At 35.9% G+C, this 18,257-nt stretch overlaps 6 protein-coding genes across 6 annotated transcripts; 2 read left to right on the forward strand and 4 right to left on the reverse strand.

The window, feature by feature from the left end:
• Positions 1-168: 168 nt before the first annotated feature.
• On the forward strand, positions 169-1,971 carry L201_000117 (uncharacterized protein; the record flags this gene model as incomplete). Its single annotated transcript, XM_066215921.1, has 2 exons — positions 169-294; positions 385-1,971. 2 exons carry the CDS (start codon positions 169-171, stop codon positions 1,969-1,971), a joined length of 1,713 nt encoding a protein of 570 aa, XP_066072018.1.
• A 345-nt stretch (positions 1,972-2,316) lies between these two features.
• Positions 2,317-5,242, reverse strand: L201_000118 (uncharacterized protein; the record flags this gene model as incomplete). Its single annotated transcript, XM_066215922.1, has 7 exons — positions 2,317-2,388; positions 2,457-2,561; positions 2,630-4,680; positions 4,750-4,934; positions 5,002-5,007; positions 5,094-5,104; positions 5,180-5,242. The coding sequence occupies 7 exons, from the start codon at positions 5,240-5,242 to the stop codon at positions 2,317-2,319; spliced, it is 2,493 nt and encodes an 830-aa protein (XP_066072019.1).
• Positions 5,243-5,821: 579 nt separating this feature from the next.
• On the forward strand, positions 5,822-6,849 carry L201_000119 (uncharacterized protein; the record flags this gene model as incomplete). The annotated part of the gene is made up of 4 exons (XM_066215923.1): positions 5,822-5,827; positions 5,899-6,174; positions 6,284-6,442; positions 6,535-6,849. The coding sequence occupies 4 exons, from the start codon at positions 5,822-5,824 to the stop codon at positions 6,847-6,849; spliced, it is 756 nt and encodes a 251-aa protein (XP_066072020.1).
• Positions 6,850-8,054: 1,205 nt separating this feature from the next.
• Positions 8,055-11,168, reverse strand: L201_000120 (uncharacterized protein; the record flags this gene model as incomplete). Its single annotated transcript, XM_066215924.1, has 5 exons — positions 8,055-8,855; positions 8,940-8,994; positions 9,120-9,670; positions 9,748-10,623; positions 10,776-11,168. 5 exons carry the CDS (start codon positions 11,166-11,168, stop codon positions 8,055-8,057), a joined length of 2,676 nt encoding a protein of 891 aa, XP_066072021.1.
• Positions 11,169-11,808: 640 nt separating this feature from the next.
• On the reverse strand, positions 11,809-13,686 carry L201_000121 (uncharacterized protein; the record flags this gene model as incomplete). Its single annotated transcript, XM_066215925.1, has 3 exons — positions 11,809-12,649; positions 12,720-12,985; positions 13,057-13,686. The coding sequence occupies 3 exons, from the start codon at positions 13,684-13,686 to the stop codon at positions 11,809-11,811; spliced, it is 1,737 nt and encodes a 578-aa protein (XP_066072022.1).
• Positions 13,687-15,212: 1,526 nt separating this feature from the next.
• L201_000122 (uncharacterized protein) lies at positions 15,213-15,675 on the reverse strand (the record flags this gene model as incomplete). The annotated part of the gene is made up of 4 exons (XM_066215926.1): positions 15,213-15,280; positions 15,358-15,413; positions 15,492-15,550; positions 15,631-15,675. The coding sequence occupies 4 exons, from the start codon at positions 15,673-15,675 to the stop codon at positions 15,213-15,215; spliced, it is 228 nt and encodes a 75-aa protein (XP_066072023.1).
• Between the last annotated feature and the right edge of the window lie 2,582 nt (positions 15,676-18,257).

Consider the following 18,257-nt stretch of genomic DNA (forward strand, 5'->3'; position numbering starts at 1 on the left):
ATTTGTAACCCCTTTATCTTATCAAGGCTTTTTAATCGGTCTTCCTCCTTACATCCATAAGATTGTCAAAACAATAGCAAAAACAACAACTAGTCTCACTGTATATGTCCAACTGTCACATAGGTAACAGACATAGAAATCAGTATCGGTGTATATAGGAAACAAGGGATGACTGTAACTCATAAAGCAAATTTAGATAATTTACCGGATGATGTATTAGGTATAATATTCAGACAATTGGAATTGAACGAATTAGTAGGATTAAAACAGGTTGGAAGAGGTATATCTGAAAGGGTGAGTCATTGAGATATTACACAACATTGTCCTGGAGATATTGGATTCTTTCGCATACTAAGTGATCGAAGGTTCTTCTTTGACCGACAGGTAAATTCCTATGGGATACCATTATATCTTTCTGATCATAAACAATCAAATCTAACTATATCGCCTTCACTGAAACAATGGGATCCACTACATTTAGTCAAGTATAATCATTATATAAATCAATCTTTAGCACAACATCGTTTTCATGCTTTACAAATTGGTTCAACATGGTCAAAGTCCGTTATACCAACTTTGGAATTAACCAAAGATCAATTGGTTGTGGGTTGTGGTAATAGAATATTGATACATCCTTTGTTAGACAATGATAGCAATATTATACATGATGAAAACGATTGCAAAGAAGAATATGGCGGAAAGGTTATAGATAAAGCGAAAGAGTACGATTTAAATTTCATACAAGAAAATCACAATGGTAATGGTAACAATCAGCAGCAGAAAAAGCATAATCAAGGTGGTAAATCAGACATCATTGGTATAGTACCTATTGAAGGTCTATATAATGATTTCATAGTTGCTCAATTCGATGGTACGATACAGAAGATCAATATACCAAAGTCTTCAGATCAGTATGAGATGGAGGAACGGTCAGTTAATAATAATGCACCTACAATACCTAAAATCAAAGCGAAATACAATCCTTCATACAATAATCAGATCCCTAAGGAATCAATAAACACATTAATTGGTACTAATGATGGTAAACAATTTATGACAACTTCAGTATCTGGTAAAGTATCAATATATCAAACTCATTCACCTTGGTTAGATTCTATGAATTTCCAATTAAAAGCAGCCAGAGCATGGTCATCTTTATTGACTAATTCAAACAGTACGACTATTGGTCATTCTGCTTTATTAGGTATTCAAGGTGGAATTGAGATTTATCCTTTATCATCAATCTCAAGTAGCGCAGACATGAATTCGAATGCAAAAAGAAGAAGATTGATAGGTCCTGAAGAACCTTTATTATCTTCACCTTATGACATACAATTACCTTGTCCTGATACAACATCACATAATCCAAATTTATTATTAAGTGGATGGTATGATTCATATTTACGTATACATGATTTAAGATCATCTAGTAATTTACCTGTAATGGAATTTTCTGATTCATATGCATGGGCAGATGGATCAGCATTTTATTCATGTGGATTTATAGGTGAATATAATTTAGTTGGTGGAGGTTCAAAACATGGTACTTTATCCTTTTTTGATATTAGGAAATCAAAATCAAATTCAAAATCAAATTCAAATTCAAATTGTTTAATAAATGATGGTTGGTCAGTTTTTTCACCTGGTGGTAAAAATTCTCCAGTATATAAAATTAAATCTGATAATGGTAAAATTTTCGGTGTAACTGAAAAAAGATTATTTACTTTATCTTTTGATAAATCTGGTTTATATCAAAATGGTATAATATCAAATTCATTACAACAACAAGAACAATTAATAATGAAGCAAAAAGAAAAAGATAAAGGTAAATTTAAACCAAATGGTTGGAAAGGTAGAGGTGGGAAATGGTCTTGGACAGTCAAATATGATCAAGATGAATCAGAAGGTGCAACTGGTTATGAACATAGAGATAGAGGTATAGAATTGTTTGATTCTCTAATCGCTGTTTAGATGATTTAGATAGTAGAAATAGCAGTGCAAATCGTATATTCATGACGGACAGCTGTAGCCATATATGTTGTGACAACTTAGCATGTATTTTTGACATCTGAACTTCGCTTTCCGTATCTGATTCAAAACATTTCACTGAATCACCAGGATTATGCAGAAAAGACATATTAACGATAAGTAGTACAAGAGTGACCGTATGAACTAGCTAATAACAAAATCATTCAACCCAAAAATATAAGATCTGCCTCAAACTTTCTTCTCTTTTACACCTCAAAATCCACAATTTATTTGGTATTATATATTGCACTCAGTCTTCACTGCTCCTTGTGAGATCTTCCATTGATACTATGTCATCCACGAAGCGTCCGTCAGGTTCTGCGTCGGATATACATTCTGTTCTGTTTCACCTTCCAGTGTCTGTTGAGATTGATGTCGTCAGCTAAACTTACACTTCATGAATTGAATTCATTAATCTCTCAGCTTACCTGTAGCAATTGTGACATCACTTCATCAACGTCCTCTACTTTCGAACCGCCGCACCCAGCAGCTATCAATCGTCTATATTTAGCTATCTGTTCGCTCGTTCCGGCCTATTCAACATATCAAACATGTGAGTTAGCTTTTGATATACATGTAATGAGAGAGTACTTAGACTAACCTCGGTCTGTACTTTAACAAATTTATCAACCAATTCGGATCTTCTTTTACGCTTTTCCTCAATTTCCCATCTTAATCTTTCTTCTTCAGCTTGAACTACTTCTTGTCCACCTATAGGTAAATCAATTAATTCCTTTATATCTTTATATTCTCCAATTTGATTTTCTTTTTGTTCATCTGATAAAGATTGAAATTGATTATCTCTTTTCAATTCATCTTTTAACCATAATTCATATCCCTTTTTCAGATTTTCTTTTATTTTGGTCTTTAGATTGGATTGCAGATTATTTAACTCTAGTTTCTTTTCTTCCAAACTTGAAGTCTTTTCATTTAACTTTGATATAAGTTTATTTGCTTCCGTGACTTCAGTATGTATGGAAGTTAACATTGCTTTAGCCTGTAAAATATCTCTTTCTTTACCTTGTAATTCATTGTCAAAAGATTTTGCTAAACTTTGAATGTTACTCGTTATATCTTGTAATGCTGTTCCTCCAGTTAATCTGGCTGCTTCACTCGAATATAATTGTGGTGCGAACGATATTTTTTCATTATTATTCGCTGTAGTATTAGGTTTTTGTTCTCCACTACCACCACCGCCAGATGTTTGTCGTCCGCCACCGGCAGCTGAAGAACTTGGTCCACCTCCATTATTGTTATTACTGTTACCATTAGGTTGTACAGGTGAAGATCGGAACCTTTCATCTTCCAGAATATAATCTTCAGCAGATTTGAAATCTCTGTTTTTTATCTTTGGATCTGCACCATGATCTAATAAAGCTTTCACCAATCTCCTACTTCTCGCTCTAGCTGCAATGGTTAAAGCAGTTTCCGCTTCTTCATCTTGAAAGTTTATCACATCAGCCAATTCTTGTGGATAATCTGCTAATCTAGATAAAATAGTTTCCATGTAATATTTTGCTGCGTGTGTTTTACCTTTTGCCAAAGCCAAATTTGCTATATGGTGAAATACTGTTCGATTCTGTTTATCTATATTTAAAGTCGAACGATGTAATAGTTCATATAATTCCGGAAATTTCCTCATATCGTAATTATTTGAAAACATCACACTTCTCATTAAAGGTGTTTGTTCAGCATTGTTACCAGCGAATATCGATGCTCCAGCTGTTAAAAGTAATTTGACTACTCTGACTCGACCCATTGCACATGCCCAGTGTAAAGCTGTATGACCATCATCGTCAATTCGCGAATTGGGGTCATAGTCATGAGGCGGTGAGACCAATATCTGTGGTATCTGAGTTGAATCAGAAACGAAATAGTTCAAGATCATATCGGTATAACCTTCAGGTCCTATCGGAGGCTCTTCCTGATGCTGAGGTTGATGTGATGAGATGTTGACATTACCATGACCGCCTGATCCGGAACTGGAAGCAGGTAATAAACCCATTGCTAGCTGTCTTGGACTACCTTGTGGAGTATGTACAGCTGAATTGCCTCGTATTCGACGCAGCTGTGAATACTGATCCTGGTCTTCGTCCATCATCATAGCAGCGTTTCTTTTTCGCGATATCGAATCTAAAGTTTCCATTTGCGGTAGTAAACCCATCTGTACACCCATTGGTATACCGACGTTTATCCCATCTACATCCATCGATGGGTGATGCTGGTGGTTAAGCAGGCTACTTCCCTGTAATTCAGCTTCAGATACCACAGGACTTGGTGTTTGACTTGATGAATCTTCTTCTTCAGGTGTGATTGGAGGTGATTCTTCTACCTCTCCAGATTTCATCGATGTATCTACATCAGGCGTCGATTCTGGCATTCGAGTTGTGTTTGTATTTCGTGAAGCAGCAAGTTGAGCTTGAGCTTGTAGAGCTGCTGCTGACGTTGGACCAGTTTTTGAAGGTGTACCTTGTTCTTTGTTTGCTTTTCGCTCTTTCTCTTTCCTTGATTTCGTTGGTGGTGCTACACTATGTTTAGGAGCTGGAGGAGGTGAAACGGAAGTAGGAACATAATCGATGATTGGACGCAGTAAATCTTCGACGCCATATTGTTTGGCTAAAGCTAAACCCCTCTCAATCGGGATCCAAGTGCCTGTCAAAACGCCAGTCATCGCATGAGCATTCAAATCCGCACATTTGCTGGACTGAATAGGCAGCTTACCTTGATATTTCCCATAACCTCCCTGCACTTTCTCATGTTCACCTTTCTGTACTTCTCTTTCCAATACTCTTGTACGCTGAGGTTTGTCGAAACCTGCCACTTTAAGGATTTGAGTCGCGTTCAAGTACGCGTCGGATCGTCTTCTCATAACCGCAACTTCTCGACATAGCATTTCATAAACGGGTCTACATGAGGCAGAAGACAACATTAGAATGGGTAACACTGAGATAGAGATATGTAGACATTACTCACACTCCACTGTAAGCAACGGATGTGAACGAGGTCATGTTAGTAATATGCCCGTTGATTTGACACGCCTCAATCATTAAGCGGAAATCACATACCTGTAAGTGGCCTGCGCGGACAATGAAAAATGTTAGATGAGCAGTTATTCCATTTACTTCTATTGATAAGCTGGAATCACACTCACCTTGAATATAGTATTTGGTCCATTGTCACCTCCAGGCGCTACTACAGCAGCCTTCTTGCCCATTTTAACGGTCGAGACAAAGTTGAAGACGGAGATCGGGATTAAGGGGAACGAATCTGGCTTTCTGTCTCTTGGCACTAGCTTGATGTAATTTGAGTATTCGTTTGTCGATACCGTGAGGGGGAAGTCGATGTGAATGTAATGATATGCTTTGTTGAATGTTCAAGAGCTGTATAATATTGTTATTGTGTTGGTAAGATCACAAGAGTAGTAGTAATATCTTTTGATATTTTAACATTATATTCGCGTATAGAGAAAAAGGTAAAATGCGTCGCGAGGCAAGTGAGCAGCAGCAGCGTACGAAAGAGGGTAGAGCGCGCGGTGGAGGGGGTTTAAAAAAAGGCAACATTAATATTACATACGCGGATATATTATACTATTTCCGTCATTTGATCCCGTGTGGCGATCTATGCGTAGAGTGTATATAAGTATATATCCCTTAAAATCAATCAAAATAAAGTGGAGGATGTTCAATTTATTCGTGTTCACTTGGAAATGTTCAAAGATGATGAATGCTCAATGTTGAACGATAACAAACGATAACAATCAAAAAAGCAGTATGAGTAACATATAGCATACAACATGAAGGTAAGCTGACATATCACTGGTGTGAAGAATATGAAATGAGCTTATCGATTTACCTGATCCTGTCTCTCTAGATATCAAATACAGCACCATTGCATCTATCTAATCAAGAAGTATTAACGCATTTCTTGAATTTGAAAGAAGATAATGATGAATTGACTGAAAGTATAAATTTAAAGAAAGCAAGAGATAAAGCATATGCGAAAAAGAAATATCCTTTGGAAAGAGATAATCCGGATGATCATGATGATCCAACTTTGTTAGAACCTTTAAATGAAGCAGATGAAAAACAGTTGAATATAGCTGAAAGAAGAGGATTGAGTGATGAATTGGTCTGGATACAGAACGAGGTGAGTATACCAAGAGGAAGTTGGGTAAGAAGAGAATATACATAGATCAGACTGCAATAATATGGATTGTAAGTGGTTTAACTGACCAATGTTTTTCAACGGATTGTAGGTAATCAAATACTTGTGTTCACCTTATAATGCGACATCAAGACAAACAGCAGATGGAGTAGCAAGATTAGCAGATCAATTACAAGATCATGAATTGACTAAAGCTGAAGTATTACAAATAACCAATCTAGCACCTACTGAAGTCGTTGAATTATATGCTGTAAGTGAAATGCTTCTTTGGACAACATAAATAACGTACTTTTTTTCTCTTCTCAAAAACTGATTTTACTCTGTTTATATACAATGCAACAGATAATAGAAGAACCAGATACAAGATTTCATCCAGATGCATCTATAAAATTAGAAGAAATAGCTAATCAAATTCAATCTACATTATCAACTGAACCATTACCTGAGTTATCACAATGGACAGGGTATGGTAACGGTTATGATCATGAAGGAGAATATCAAGAAGGAGGAGAACAAGGATATGAACATGGTTATATTAATCAAGATGAAATGGAAATGAATGCTATGGGAATAGATGAACAAGAATATATCTTTGAAAATGGTGGTAGAGATGCTGAAGGTGGTGTAGATGATGAAAAAGATGAAAGTATGGATTAAAGGTCGTCCGACAACCCCTTTATCAATCGGAAAAGCGGATCATTAAAGTAGATTAACGCCTTCAAATGATAATGAAACGGTGGAATGGAAAGAAAGTCAAAATGACAGACACATATATCGAGCATTACTTATACCCCTCCTTAGATAATCGACTAATTTCCATACAAAATATAATCGAATGTATAATATGTAACAGCATTTATATCTGAATGTGGACAGGTCAAGATGCATAGACAAGTCACGCAACAATGTTGCTGAAATATCTGCAGTGCTCTCATCGTTCCGACTACCCAAATTATAATAGGACAAACCCCTTGGTATCACACTTATGGACATTACTATTTTGGCTTTTTCAATACAATACTATGAGAAATGTTAGTACACTTTTCAATCGGTAAACAGTCTCGCATCGATTAACAACGACAATGACAAATATGCGTGATTAGCAAATTAACTTACTCTTGATCTGTATTGAATCCAACATAAATGCCATTATAGGTATTATTTACTAGAATCCCGTTTGGGGTGTACTCAACAGTTAATTCCGAATTATTAGCAGGATCAGGCCGAATGATTTGGTCACCTGTCCAAGATGAAGAAAGGGACCATACAGGAGGAAAGCAGATATGTGAATCAGAACTTGTATTGGCAAAAGATCTGGCTGTTATGGAATTTTGATTGGATGTTCGATAGTCTGACATTCTATTGTAGGTCGTGCTGGTTCAAGGTTTGGTACAATGTAAGATGAACCGTATGCTCAAGATCCGTGTGGTGTAGGCGCAGAATTGAGTTTACTTGGCTGAAATATCATTGTTTTTTTATTACACTGCCAAGTTACGCAATAGTCATGGAGTAACGGCGATATTTAAGGCTGATTGATAACAATCTAGCAAACTTACAACGTCATTTGATATGAAAGGATGACTTCCAACCTTCTCGATGTGACGACCTTGAAGCAAGCTTGAGCTTCTCATTCCGTTCAAGGAATGATATCCTGAAAGTATGATGAAAGGAGATGTCATGTTATACCCTATTTATGTACGAGGCATATCCGAGAGGCCGTCAAGCTTATCAGGCAAATGACGATAAGCATATCAAATGCATTTTCTACAAACTGTCCGAGAACTCGTTATGATCGAATGTCGTATCTACCTTGAAACTAGTAGCTTTTTCCTCCTTTTCTTCCGTTATGAGATACGATATAGCTACATGATCAAACAACCATCTTCTTCTACCGGTTTACTAACAAAACCCATTTCAGCAAAAGTTTGAGCTTCTTTCTTTGGTTTCTTACTATTATCTTCAACAGGTAATGGTAAATCAGATAAAGAAGTTGAAGTTGATATTCCTGAAGGTCTTCTGCCACCGTTGAAATTTTCATTATTGTTATTATAAGCATATCCTTCTTGTTGTTGTCTTCTATTGTTATTGATATTATTGTTGCTATTACCAGGATAAGTTGAATTTTCATAAGGTTGAGAAGAAATTTGATTTTGATTAAAAGATTGATGTGGTATAGGTGGTCTAGAAGGGAAAGAATTTGAAGTTGAAAATCTATTTTGATTGTAGATACCGATATTACCATTATTACCATAATTATAATTAGGATTCGGTGACATGATTTCCCCAACTTTGATTGAAGGTGACATAGGTGAAGGTGATGCCGTATGATTAGGTATAGGCATTCTCATAGGTGGTTGTTGTTGTTGTCTTTGATCCCAATCTTGTGTAGAATTTGGTCGGGGTGAAGTAAATGCTTGAACTTGTGCTTGTGGCATTTGTATGATCGGCTGGTTACCATCGTGTTGCTGTTGTTGAACTTGTTGTTGTCTACGTGTAGGTCTAGATATTGATTGTCTATCAGATCTAATTTTAGCTTGTGTTCTACGTCTAACCAAAGTATCATTCAAACGCGATTCATGTTCTGCCATTGATATTGATGTTGGTACAGGTGAAGATAATGCTGAAAGTCGAAGTGGTGCGTCGGTGTTTCCTAGATTTGCTGCCTGTGAGGATAGAGATTAGACCGGATATCAGATCATGGTATTTTATTGGAAAAACTCTCAAACAAAGATACATGATAAACACACCTTTTGATACCATTTCCTAGCTTGATCTAAATCTTTTCTTCCACCTACACCGATTCTATCAAATTAGAAAAGAATATGAATAAGCTCAACTACAAAACTACAAGATAATTTACGCTTGATTTTAATCCAAATAACATTTCAATTTATTATTATTTTTGGGAGGAAATGATTTTTACTCACTCATAATAATAACCTAAAGCAAAACAACCATTTGGATGATTTTTTCTTGCAGCTTTTTCTGCAAAAGTTTTTGCTAAATGTTCATTTTTTGGGAAATTACCTTCTGCACCACATAAAAACCATTTTGATAAAGCCATATCAGCTTCTTTTTCACCATTTTTACTTGCAAAAGTATACCAATTTACACTTAATAAAGGATCATATTGACAATTTAAATTTGCATGTTCAAATAAAAAACCTAATTTATATTGTGCACTCGAACATCCTAAATATGCTGATTTTTCTATAGATTCTTTAGCTATATTCCATTGATTATATAATCCTTCATTTTGTATACTTCCATTATTAGAAGATGAAGAAGGTATAATAACTAAATTTGATGGAATAGGTGTAGGTACAGATAATTCACCAGCTAATAACATTCCATAAACATATGATGGTTGTGGAAAATCTATTGTAGATAATTCTGATGCTTGTTTTAATAATGATAATGCTATAGTTGGATTAGGTTGTAAATTTAATTGACCTAATAAATGTGCCATACCCATTCGCTATATAATATATATACAATTATCAGATATTTAGCCAATTTTGGAAAATTAAATTTCAGTTCAGTTCCATTACTCACATAAGTACATTCACAATCATTTCTTTTTAAACCTCTTTCATAACAATCTTTTGCTCTTTGAAAATCATTTACACCTTCATAATCTCTACCTAATTTAAACCAACCTCTAATTTCACCATTTCTAGCTGAAGATTCAAAATCTTTAAATGCTTGTCTTTGATTTTTGGGTAATATATTCGAACATATTCCAGTTGATAATAATTTTGCTTTTAAATATAATGCTAATGAAAAAGCTTTTTTATTATTTTGATTTTGATTTGTTACGTTTGATTCAGATAAAACTATAATTATAGGTAAAGCTGAATTTTCTAATAAATCTTTTAATTCTAAAGGTAATTTCGAAATTATATTAGGTAAAATATCTGTATTTAAATCAGGATGTGTAAAATCTATTGGTGATTCTCCTCCTCCCCCTCCAATAGCTCCACTATTACCACTTAATAAAGCTAATTGCTTTTCAACTAAACGTAATACATCTTGTGCCCATAAAATTTGCTCTATATCTTCTGCTTTATCTAGATCTAACGCTCTTTGTTGTAGACTTTCTATAGTAGGAAAAGATATTACCCTAGGAGGTTCAGTAGCTGTAGAAGATGATGATATAGATGATGAAGATGATGAGGGAAATATTTGATGCTGCATTTCAGATATCGTCGTATTCGAACTTGAATTATCAAATGATAAACTTGAGAAACCTGATGTGATTGATGGGGTATGATCAAGAAGTTGTGGTTGGAATGTTTGAGCACCTGGCTCGAATGTTATTCCAACACTTTCGTTTGAATGTTCTAAAGGGTATAAGTTCTGGTAAGCGTTTTCGGACGGAGCAGGAAGAGAGCTTTGGCGGTTGTTGTGATGATAATTGTCGAAACCCGCCTAAGTGATGTTGATCAACATATTAGTGTCTGATTATCTTCAAGACATATACATCAGGATCTGGAGTATCCATGTTGGGAGGCTGAATACAGGTGTATCGAACCACGCGAAAATCAATTCAAATGTGAGACATCAGAAATAATTGTACTCACGTTATTATCATGATAATCCCCTTCATTGTTGTCATTTCCAGTTTGTTCGATTTGTCTTAAGGAAGTGTTTCTTTGCGGGAAGATCTCTTGAGGTGATATAACAGATACAGGTTGGGGTTGATATAATCCAGGTGTGGGTGCGGTTGTAGATGTTAAAGAAGAATATCGTTGAGGTAAGGTTTGATTTGGTGGTTGTAAAGGGTATGGAGGGTTATATGTTGGTTCAGGTGATTCGTTATAGGATTGAGATTGACCTGGAAAAGGTGCTACATAAGCTGATGATGGTCTGGGTGGAGGAGGAGGTTGAGTGGAATCATTTGAAGTGGGATTGTATGCTGAATATGGTCGATTAGGCGGTAAAGGACCTTGGTGAGGTGGTAACGAGGTATACATTGACTGTCTGTTTGGTGAGTAAGATTGATTCGACTGATACACCATGTTTCCAATTGTCCATTTTGGATTTACAGTAAAATCTGTTCAGATAAAGATCAAGTCATACAAGTAGCAAATACTATACTTGGCCGCGGTGATCGTCATTGAGAATATGTTAGTTTATCATCGTGAATATATCGAGAAATGCCCGTTGACTACTTGTTCTGCATTGACCAAGATCAATCCTGGAAGGCGATGATCACTACCGAGTGACCGTCGCAGTATATCTCCTACTTACATAGCCCTCCTTTCTTGTGTATCAATCTAACATTTGAAACACGCTTTGATCTTTGATCCTTCTTGTTGACGACAGAACCAGGTAACTTGAAATCTCATCATGATCATTACGCTAACACGGACATCCTCCACCAGTCGAAACAGCGAGCACCCTGAATACTGTACCCATCATGCAATCGTACAGTAGTGGCACGTTGCAAGCAAGTTGGGATATATGGTAAGATTACTTGTACTTGTTGCATTATATCGTGGTTATACTACAAAATATGTCACATAATCTATTCTTCTAGAGGTACAACTTGATTCTATCTATCAGCTAATCATGATCTTATGACTCTCTTTTGTATAAACCTTCTAACCTGATCTATATGATTATATTCTGAGCTTGGATTTTAGCTCTTTCCTTCTTAACCCAATTCCAAGCAATTTCTTCAGCTGCGGTTCTGATCTTCGGTTGTTCTTGCTGTTGTTGTTGTTGTTGGTATTGAGTTTCATTCTGTGATTGTGGCTCCGGGGTATTTCTTAATAAAATACCATTTCCAGCAATAATACCAACGATACAAGCCCATGCTTCACCTAATTGTCTCCAAGTAGATAATTTACCTATACCTAAACAACATAAATTTTGCCAAACACCTTGTAAAATTTCTAATTTATTCATTAATTGTTGAACTGACATTTCACTTAATTCTTCAATTATCATATCTCGATTAAAGCATTTTTCTATAGGTAAAGATAATAAATCAGGTAAAAAAGGTCGAATTGGATGATGTAAATGTCTATGTATTATTCCAAATGTTTCAGGTGAAGGTAAAGGTAATGGAATTATAGGTAAATGTAAAAAACCTTTATCATCTTTGATGGGTAAAGGTATTTGAGCTTTTCGTAAATTGTTATATCCTTCATCATCATCATCATCATTGGAAGAAGAGGATGATAAATTTGATTCAGATGTCCAAGATTGATCAGATTTTTCTTCTTCTTCTTCTTCTTCGGATTCATCATCTGTATTGCCATCTTCAGAAGATTCGATTATAGCTGGTAAAGATGTTGAGACAGCTCTTTCAGAAACTGTGCGTTGTCTAGGTGTAGATCCTGAGGCTGAAGAGGAGGAAGGTGTCGACGATGATAATGAAGAAAATGAAGACGGTGGAGGTGTAGTGAGTTTTGGCCAATAAGCACACTGAGTGGCAAAGACCAGTGACCTGAAAGTCAATTCGTCAATACCAAAACCCTTTTTATTTTTGGTGCACGATATGAGAACGGTACACTTACATGACAGGTACAATCATTTTACCTTTTTCACTTTCTGAACCTTTTTTCATTATACCTAAAACCATATCTGGTTCTCTACCTCTTGCTTTGTCAGCCCACTGTGCTTTACTTCCATCCAAAACCTCAGGTATAGCTAGTGGTAATGTTGAGCCTGGCTGGACTAATGAATCAGGATGAGGTATAGTCGAATATGGTCGATAAGCTAATGTTATGGTTGAAATTGAAGGGAGAGCAGGTGTAAGTCGATCAAGTATATATTGATTTGGCTATGATCGACACAGGTAATAAATCAATTTCCAGATCGATAGTATACAGTTCGAGAGGTATGATGACTTACTATGTCTCTTAATTCATCCGGGTTTATTGGGGATATAGGAGGAAATTTAGGATAAGGTAACATTAAAGGAACTCTAACTTGATGACCTTGAATATCGTTTGTTGCAGGTCTATAAATTGATTTTCTCCATCTATCTAATCTAACTCTATCCATTACACCTAATTTTTTTGTTTCTTCTTGCTGATTACCCTTTTGAGGTTGTTTCAATTTTAATGGTGTAGGTTTAACTTTTAATCCACTTTTTTTACTTCTTGTTAATGGTTTAGATGAAGAAGTTACAGGTAATCGATTAGCATTTTTTTTAGCTCTTTGTATTGATGAAATTCTTTCTCTTGTATAAGGTTTATTTGAGGAAGAAGAATGTTTTCTGGTATATGTAAATTTCGGTGCTCTACCTAAACCTAATCCACCTAAATTAGGTTTCTTGTTCTTATTCGAAGATCCAGTGACCCCCGATAAAGATGTACGTAAAGATGTTGAAATAGCATCGATATCAGTTAATTCGAATACTGATGGACAAGGTGAAGGTGATGTTGATCCAGAAACGGAAGGTGTATTTTCTTTATTTGAGAATGAACGTAATTGATGATGATGATACTGTTGTTGATGAGGTGAAAGATAAGTTGTCATTTTTATATCTGAGGTGAATCTCGTCAAGTTGTACCTATCTCTACACAAAGCATGTCGTATCAGTAGGTTGTACAGACAAATATGAGATAGTGGAAAGGAAAAAAGTGATATATGCCAATAGTGGCAAGAAATCATATGTGATCTGTAGGAAACGTGAGAGGACTTACGTTGAATCAACTTCTACTTGTTGTGATTGATGGGTATGTAATACGAGTACTGTAAGTATTGCTTGAATGCTTCTTCGTAGTGATATTTGATTCAAGTTATCTTGGTTAGTAAAGTGAGTAGAAAAAGTATATGTATCATCGGATGGAATTTCATGTCAATGTTAGTTATGCATGTTATATATATATCTTGTAGTTTAGAAATCACTTCACCATCTAATCAATAGAAGGTAGTAAGTAAAAGTCAAAGCTCATTGGAAAAGGTAAAATAGTCGATGTTGATTTTGAATATTTCATTGACGAGTTGGTGAAGTGTTAAAGGTCCTTTGTGCATATATATAAAGAGTATTATTTAATATGTAGAACCATCATCCAACTTTAATGTTTATTTGATCATTGTATGAAACCGATACTGGGAGCCGCATTCGGATCATCTCCCTAATAGTTGCAGATCTTTAGTATGACTTTACAGTATTTTATTGTTTATAGGGTACCTTTCTTGATGTGTGTGTTATATGTGTGTGTATGTGTGTATCAAGTTGTCATGTTCATCTCTTGTTGTTTCGAATACGGAAACAATGCTTTTGAATACTGTTTGAAAGCTAATTTGATCGGAATTTTTGTTACTTTTTAATATGATCAGTAGTTGATGTGTTTGATATTCTATCCTCATGGTTTTGAGCGAAGGATGAATTACACTTGCTTTATTTATTTCATAATCGAGGATTGTTGACATTACCAGAACACCTTTGTCATTGTGAGCATGGATAGAATTGATCAGCCAAAGGAAACTTTGATTTTTCGGGTCATTCATGATCTGCAACCTGTCTGATTACCTTACCCTAAACTGTGTGTCAAATACTGAGTACGCCGAGTTTTGTTGTGCTACAGTACTTCACCTTCCATTCGACATCTCAAAACATACCTAATCAAGCGTTTTACTTACTAAATAACTTGTTTGATCCAAGTTTAGTGCTACTACTTGACGGGGCGATGATACCAAGAATGATGGTTGTTGACTGAAGAATTGAAAAAAGCGAAGAAAGCGTGTTTGATCGCTGTCAAAACCATGCTATCTAGTTCGCGAAATTACCTGTTCTGGTGATTTTCCACCTTCCCGTTATCGTGCATTTTGCGGTAACTTTTACACGATGATGTAATCAATTGAATGCTTTCACCACCTCGTCAATGACTACTGTTCTTCGAAGCAAAGTAAGCAAGTTAATGCAGGGTGAATGAATGCTTCTTTGCACCCTATGCTTATTGATCATTATTTCATTTCTTATATTACTCGTACAACTGATTTATCCGCTTTTTGCAACTTGCGTGGTCCGCGGTTACACCTAAATGAGCGTTATCTGCTTATTTGCTTTCAGAATAAGAATTTGATTTATCGCCTGAAGATGAGGTGTATTGAGAGAATCCATCACCTGCAAATAACCAATTGACGTCAGTATTGCTACTACGCTCAAATATGTTGAAAATGGTCGGAACACCTTACACTTACCGTTGTTATAATAAGATGATCCATTTGTGTTCGAATAGTAGTATGAACCATCGTTACTATACGAAGCGAATATTAGCACATAATCGGTTTCAATATGACTTTGCTAGAAGACAGCATGTTCGAAATCCACATACTTGGAATAGTGATAGCCAGTGTTACCACTAGAATCAGCTCTAGTATCGTAATTATTACCCTAAATATTTGAATTCCTCATTAGTACTGGAATGATGGCCGCATATACATCAGGAATATGAACAAAGTGATACCACTCACTTGATCGTTGGTACCGTAACCTGTGATTTGATCTTGAGAAGGCATTTCCAATATCTTTTATAGTCGTAGAATAAAGTTCAATTTTCTTGTAAAAATTGTTGTAAACAACGAGGAAGATAAAGAAGGATAAGCTCAGTAGCTATTGCATAATGACTTCTACCTTATATATGCATGCTTCGCGCTGTTATATAAATTTATGATTACCTGCTCAACCATATGTCGAACGATTCGTCATCTTTGTCAGTTACAAGTGGAGCCAGATCCCTAATCTAGTACAGACCCCCAAAATTAGTCGGAGAAATATGTTTTAGCGTCCACAACGACAAGGAATGCCGGTTGGTAACAAACAAGCGGTAATCTCAATACTGAAACAAACGATAAAAGTATCGATATAATCACGATGTAGTCGTTGCAAGATTGATTGTCGATGAACGGTAGTGACTCCCCTGTCCCTTTACATTCACTTTTACAGTAAGAGTGAAGTGATGTTAAAGAGCTTCTTCCCTGTATATACAAGTGCATTCGCTTCTCCATACTCATCGGCTTACATACTGTAGATGATACCTTTCTATATTATATTATTCTCTCATCTGGTTTGTTGTCTGAGTGAGAATATGTCGTATCGCCCAAGACAGAGGTGTGTCGTGAGAACCCATCACCTAAAAATTGACGTTCTCAGTATGGTGTTTCTCGTCCGGATTGTTAAGGATATTACAAGCTCACCATTATTATAGTAATTTGATCCATCTGTATTGGAGTAGTATTATGAGCCATTTTTGCTATGTAAAGTTAGAAAGATTCAGAATTGATGCTCGGATTTGGATCACATAAACCTACTTGGAATAGTGATATCCCTTACTTCCATCAGGATCAACCCAGGCTTCGTAGCTGTTCCCCTGTAGATGTAGTGTAAAACACATCAATCACCTATCATGCTAAGTTCATTCATCAATTTTTCTCACCTGAGCATTGACACCGTAATTTATGATTCGACCTTCTTGAGAAGCCATCTCCGCTGAATTACAAATCTATTTTCCTGTTTGATGGTATCATCAATGAGATTCAATCAACTTTAATGGAAGATAAAGTAATAAGTTCGACAAAATTGCATGATATCTACTCAATCAATCTACAGTATGCATATTTCGCGCTAGCTAGATAGTACCTTTCCAATAATGCTATATTTGATGATTTGTCATCTTCGACACTATGATTGACAGCTAGAGAATACTTCCCATTTTTTAGTGGTGGTTTAAGCCTAGTACCCTCAATTTTAGTCGGAATTTTTCTTGTACCGCCAAACACAAGAACAATAAGAAAATTGCGAAACAACATAAAAGTGGAAATGAATGAAACTGAAAGAAGTACACGGTGCATTCGACAATGTGGTCATGCTCATACATACAGGTGAAAAGTGGACATGGACCAGTAATGACCGTTTTATCATGCGAGATGAATGTTACACTCGATAATTTCGATGTTGCACATGTTATTCACAGATAGATATCGTACTAGTACAGCAATGACAATCAAGAGGATCCACCTACCATACCTTACAACATGCATCCACTTGAGGACTTGCTTTATTTCTCTTGTCACTGTCGTTCGGCATGATTCAAAATCATTCACCGGTGAGGCAGACTTGTCAGATAATGTTTAAAGATAGCCATGCAGCAGTCAGCAGACATATTTGTCCGTTACCTGCGATACATTTTCTATATATCGTTTCTACAAATTAGGAGCCCCTTTGACATGTTTCTCCTCATTTGTTTAATTAAGCTGAATATCGTTAAGGTCAGTACATAATATATTCAAGCCACCACCACCGCGACCTTTGCTTAACGAAATTTCGCGTTGATATGCCTCGGGTTGTGCTTGGCTCTTATAGAGTATACGCTGTTCAGATAGGGATATGCAACATAACTGTACGAGTGCTGTACGAGTATGTATGTACAGGTAGTCGCACCTGAATTTTATTGGAATATAATTAAAGTAATCCGATCACAATTTGAGGCTTAGCACTTTAATTGCAGGAATCAAGTTGCTTAATTGCATAAATATACCGTTAAAAGTATGTTGGTTATCTTGAATCACCGGCTGTTTCAGATAGATTCCTTTTTCCGGTTGTGAGATTTCTACTTACAAGTACTCTACTGTGCTCTTCTCGAGTATACAGTGTGTATTTTATGTTTCATTGTCGTTGCTATAGCTGTAACCATTGAGGTTCTCTTACATGTCGCTAAACTATGAACAAATTCATCCTGTAGCATACCGCACCATGTCATTGGAAGACAAGACAATGTGCACGCGTTTAACCAGGACAATCCGTACGGATGTAGCGGAGTTAAGCAATATTTCACGACTTTCAAGCCATTTATCCCTGTCCCGATGTTTATCAAAGTTCAAGTTTAAAAGTTCTGCAGATCATACATTTTCTTCTTCTATAGCAAGCCTTCCTGATGATCGACAAAAAGTTATTATGATGGCAGATTATTTTGTTATAATTAACGTTATCAGGTTTTCTGAGAAATCACGCTGAGGGTATGATCCTCCTCTATGGTCATCTTGGCTACCAACTAACTATAGTAATATGTGTGAATGCTTCATGATAATACGATATTTCACCA

The sequence above is a fragment of the Kwoniella dendrophila genome, chromosome 1, assembly GCF_036810415.1.
Source record: "Kwoniella dendrophila CBS 6074 chromosome 1, complete sequence".
Classification (NCBI taxonomy): Eukaryota; Fungi; Basidiomycota; class Tremellomycetes; order Tremellales; family Cryptococcaceae; genus Kwoniella; species Kwoniella dendrophila.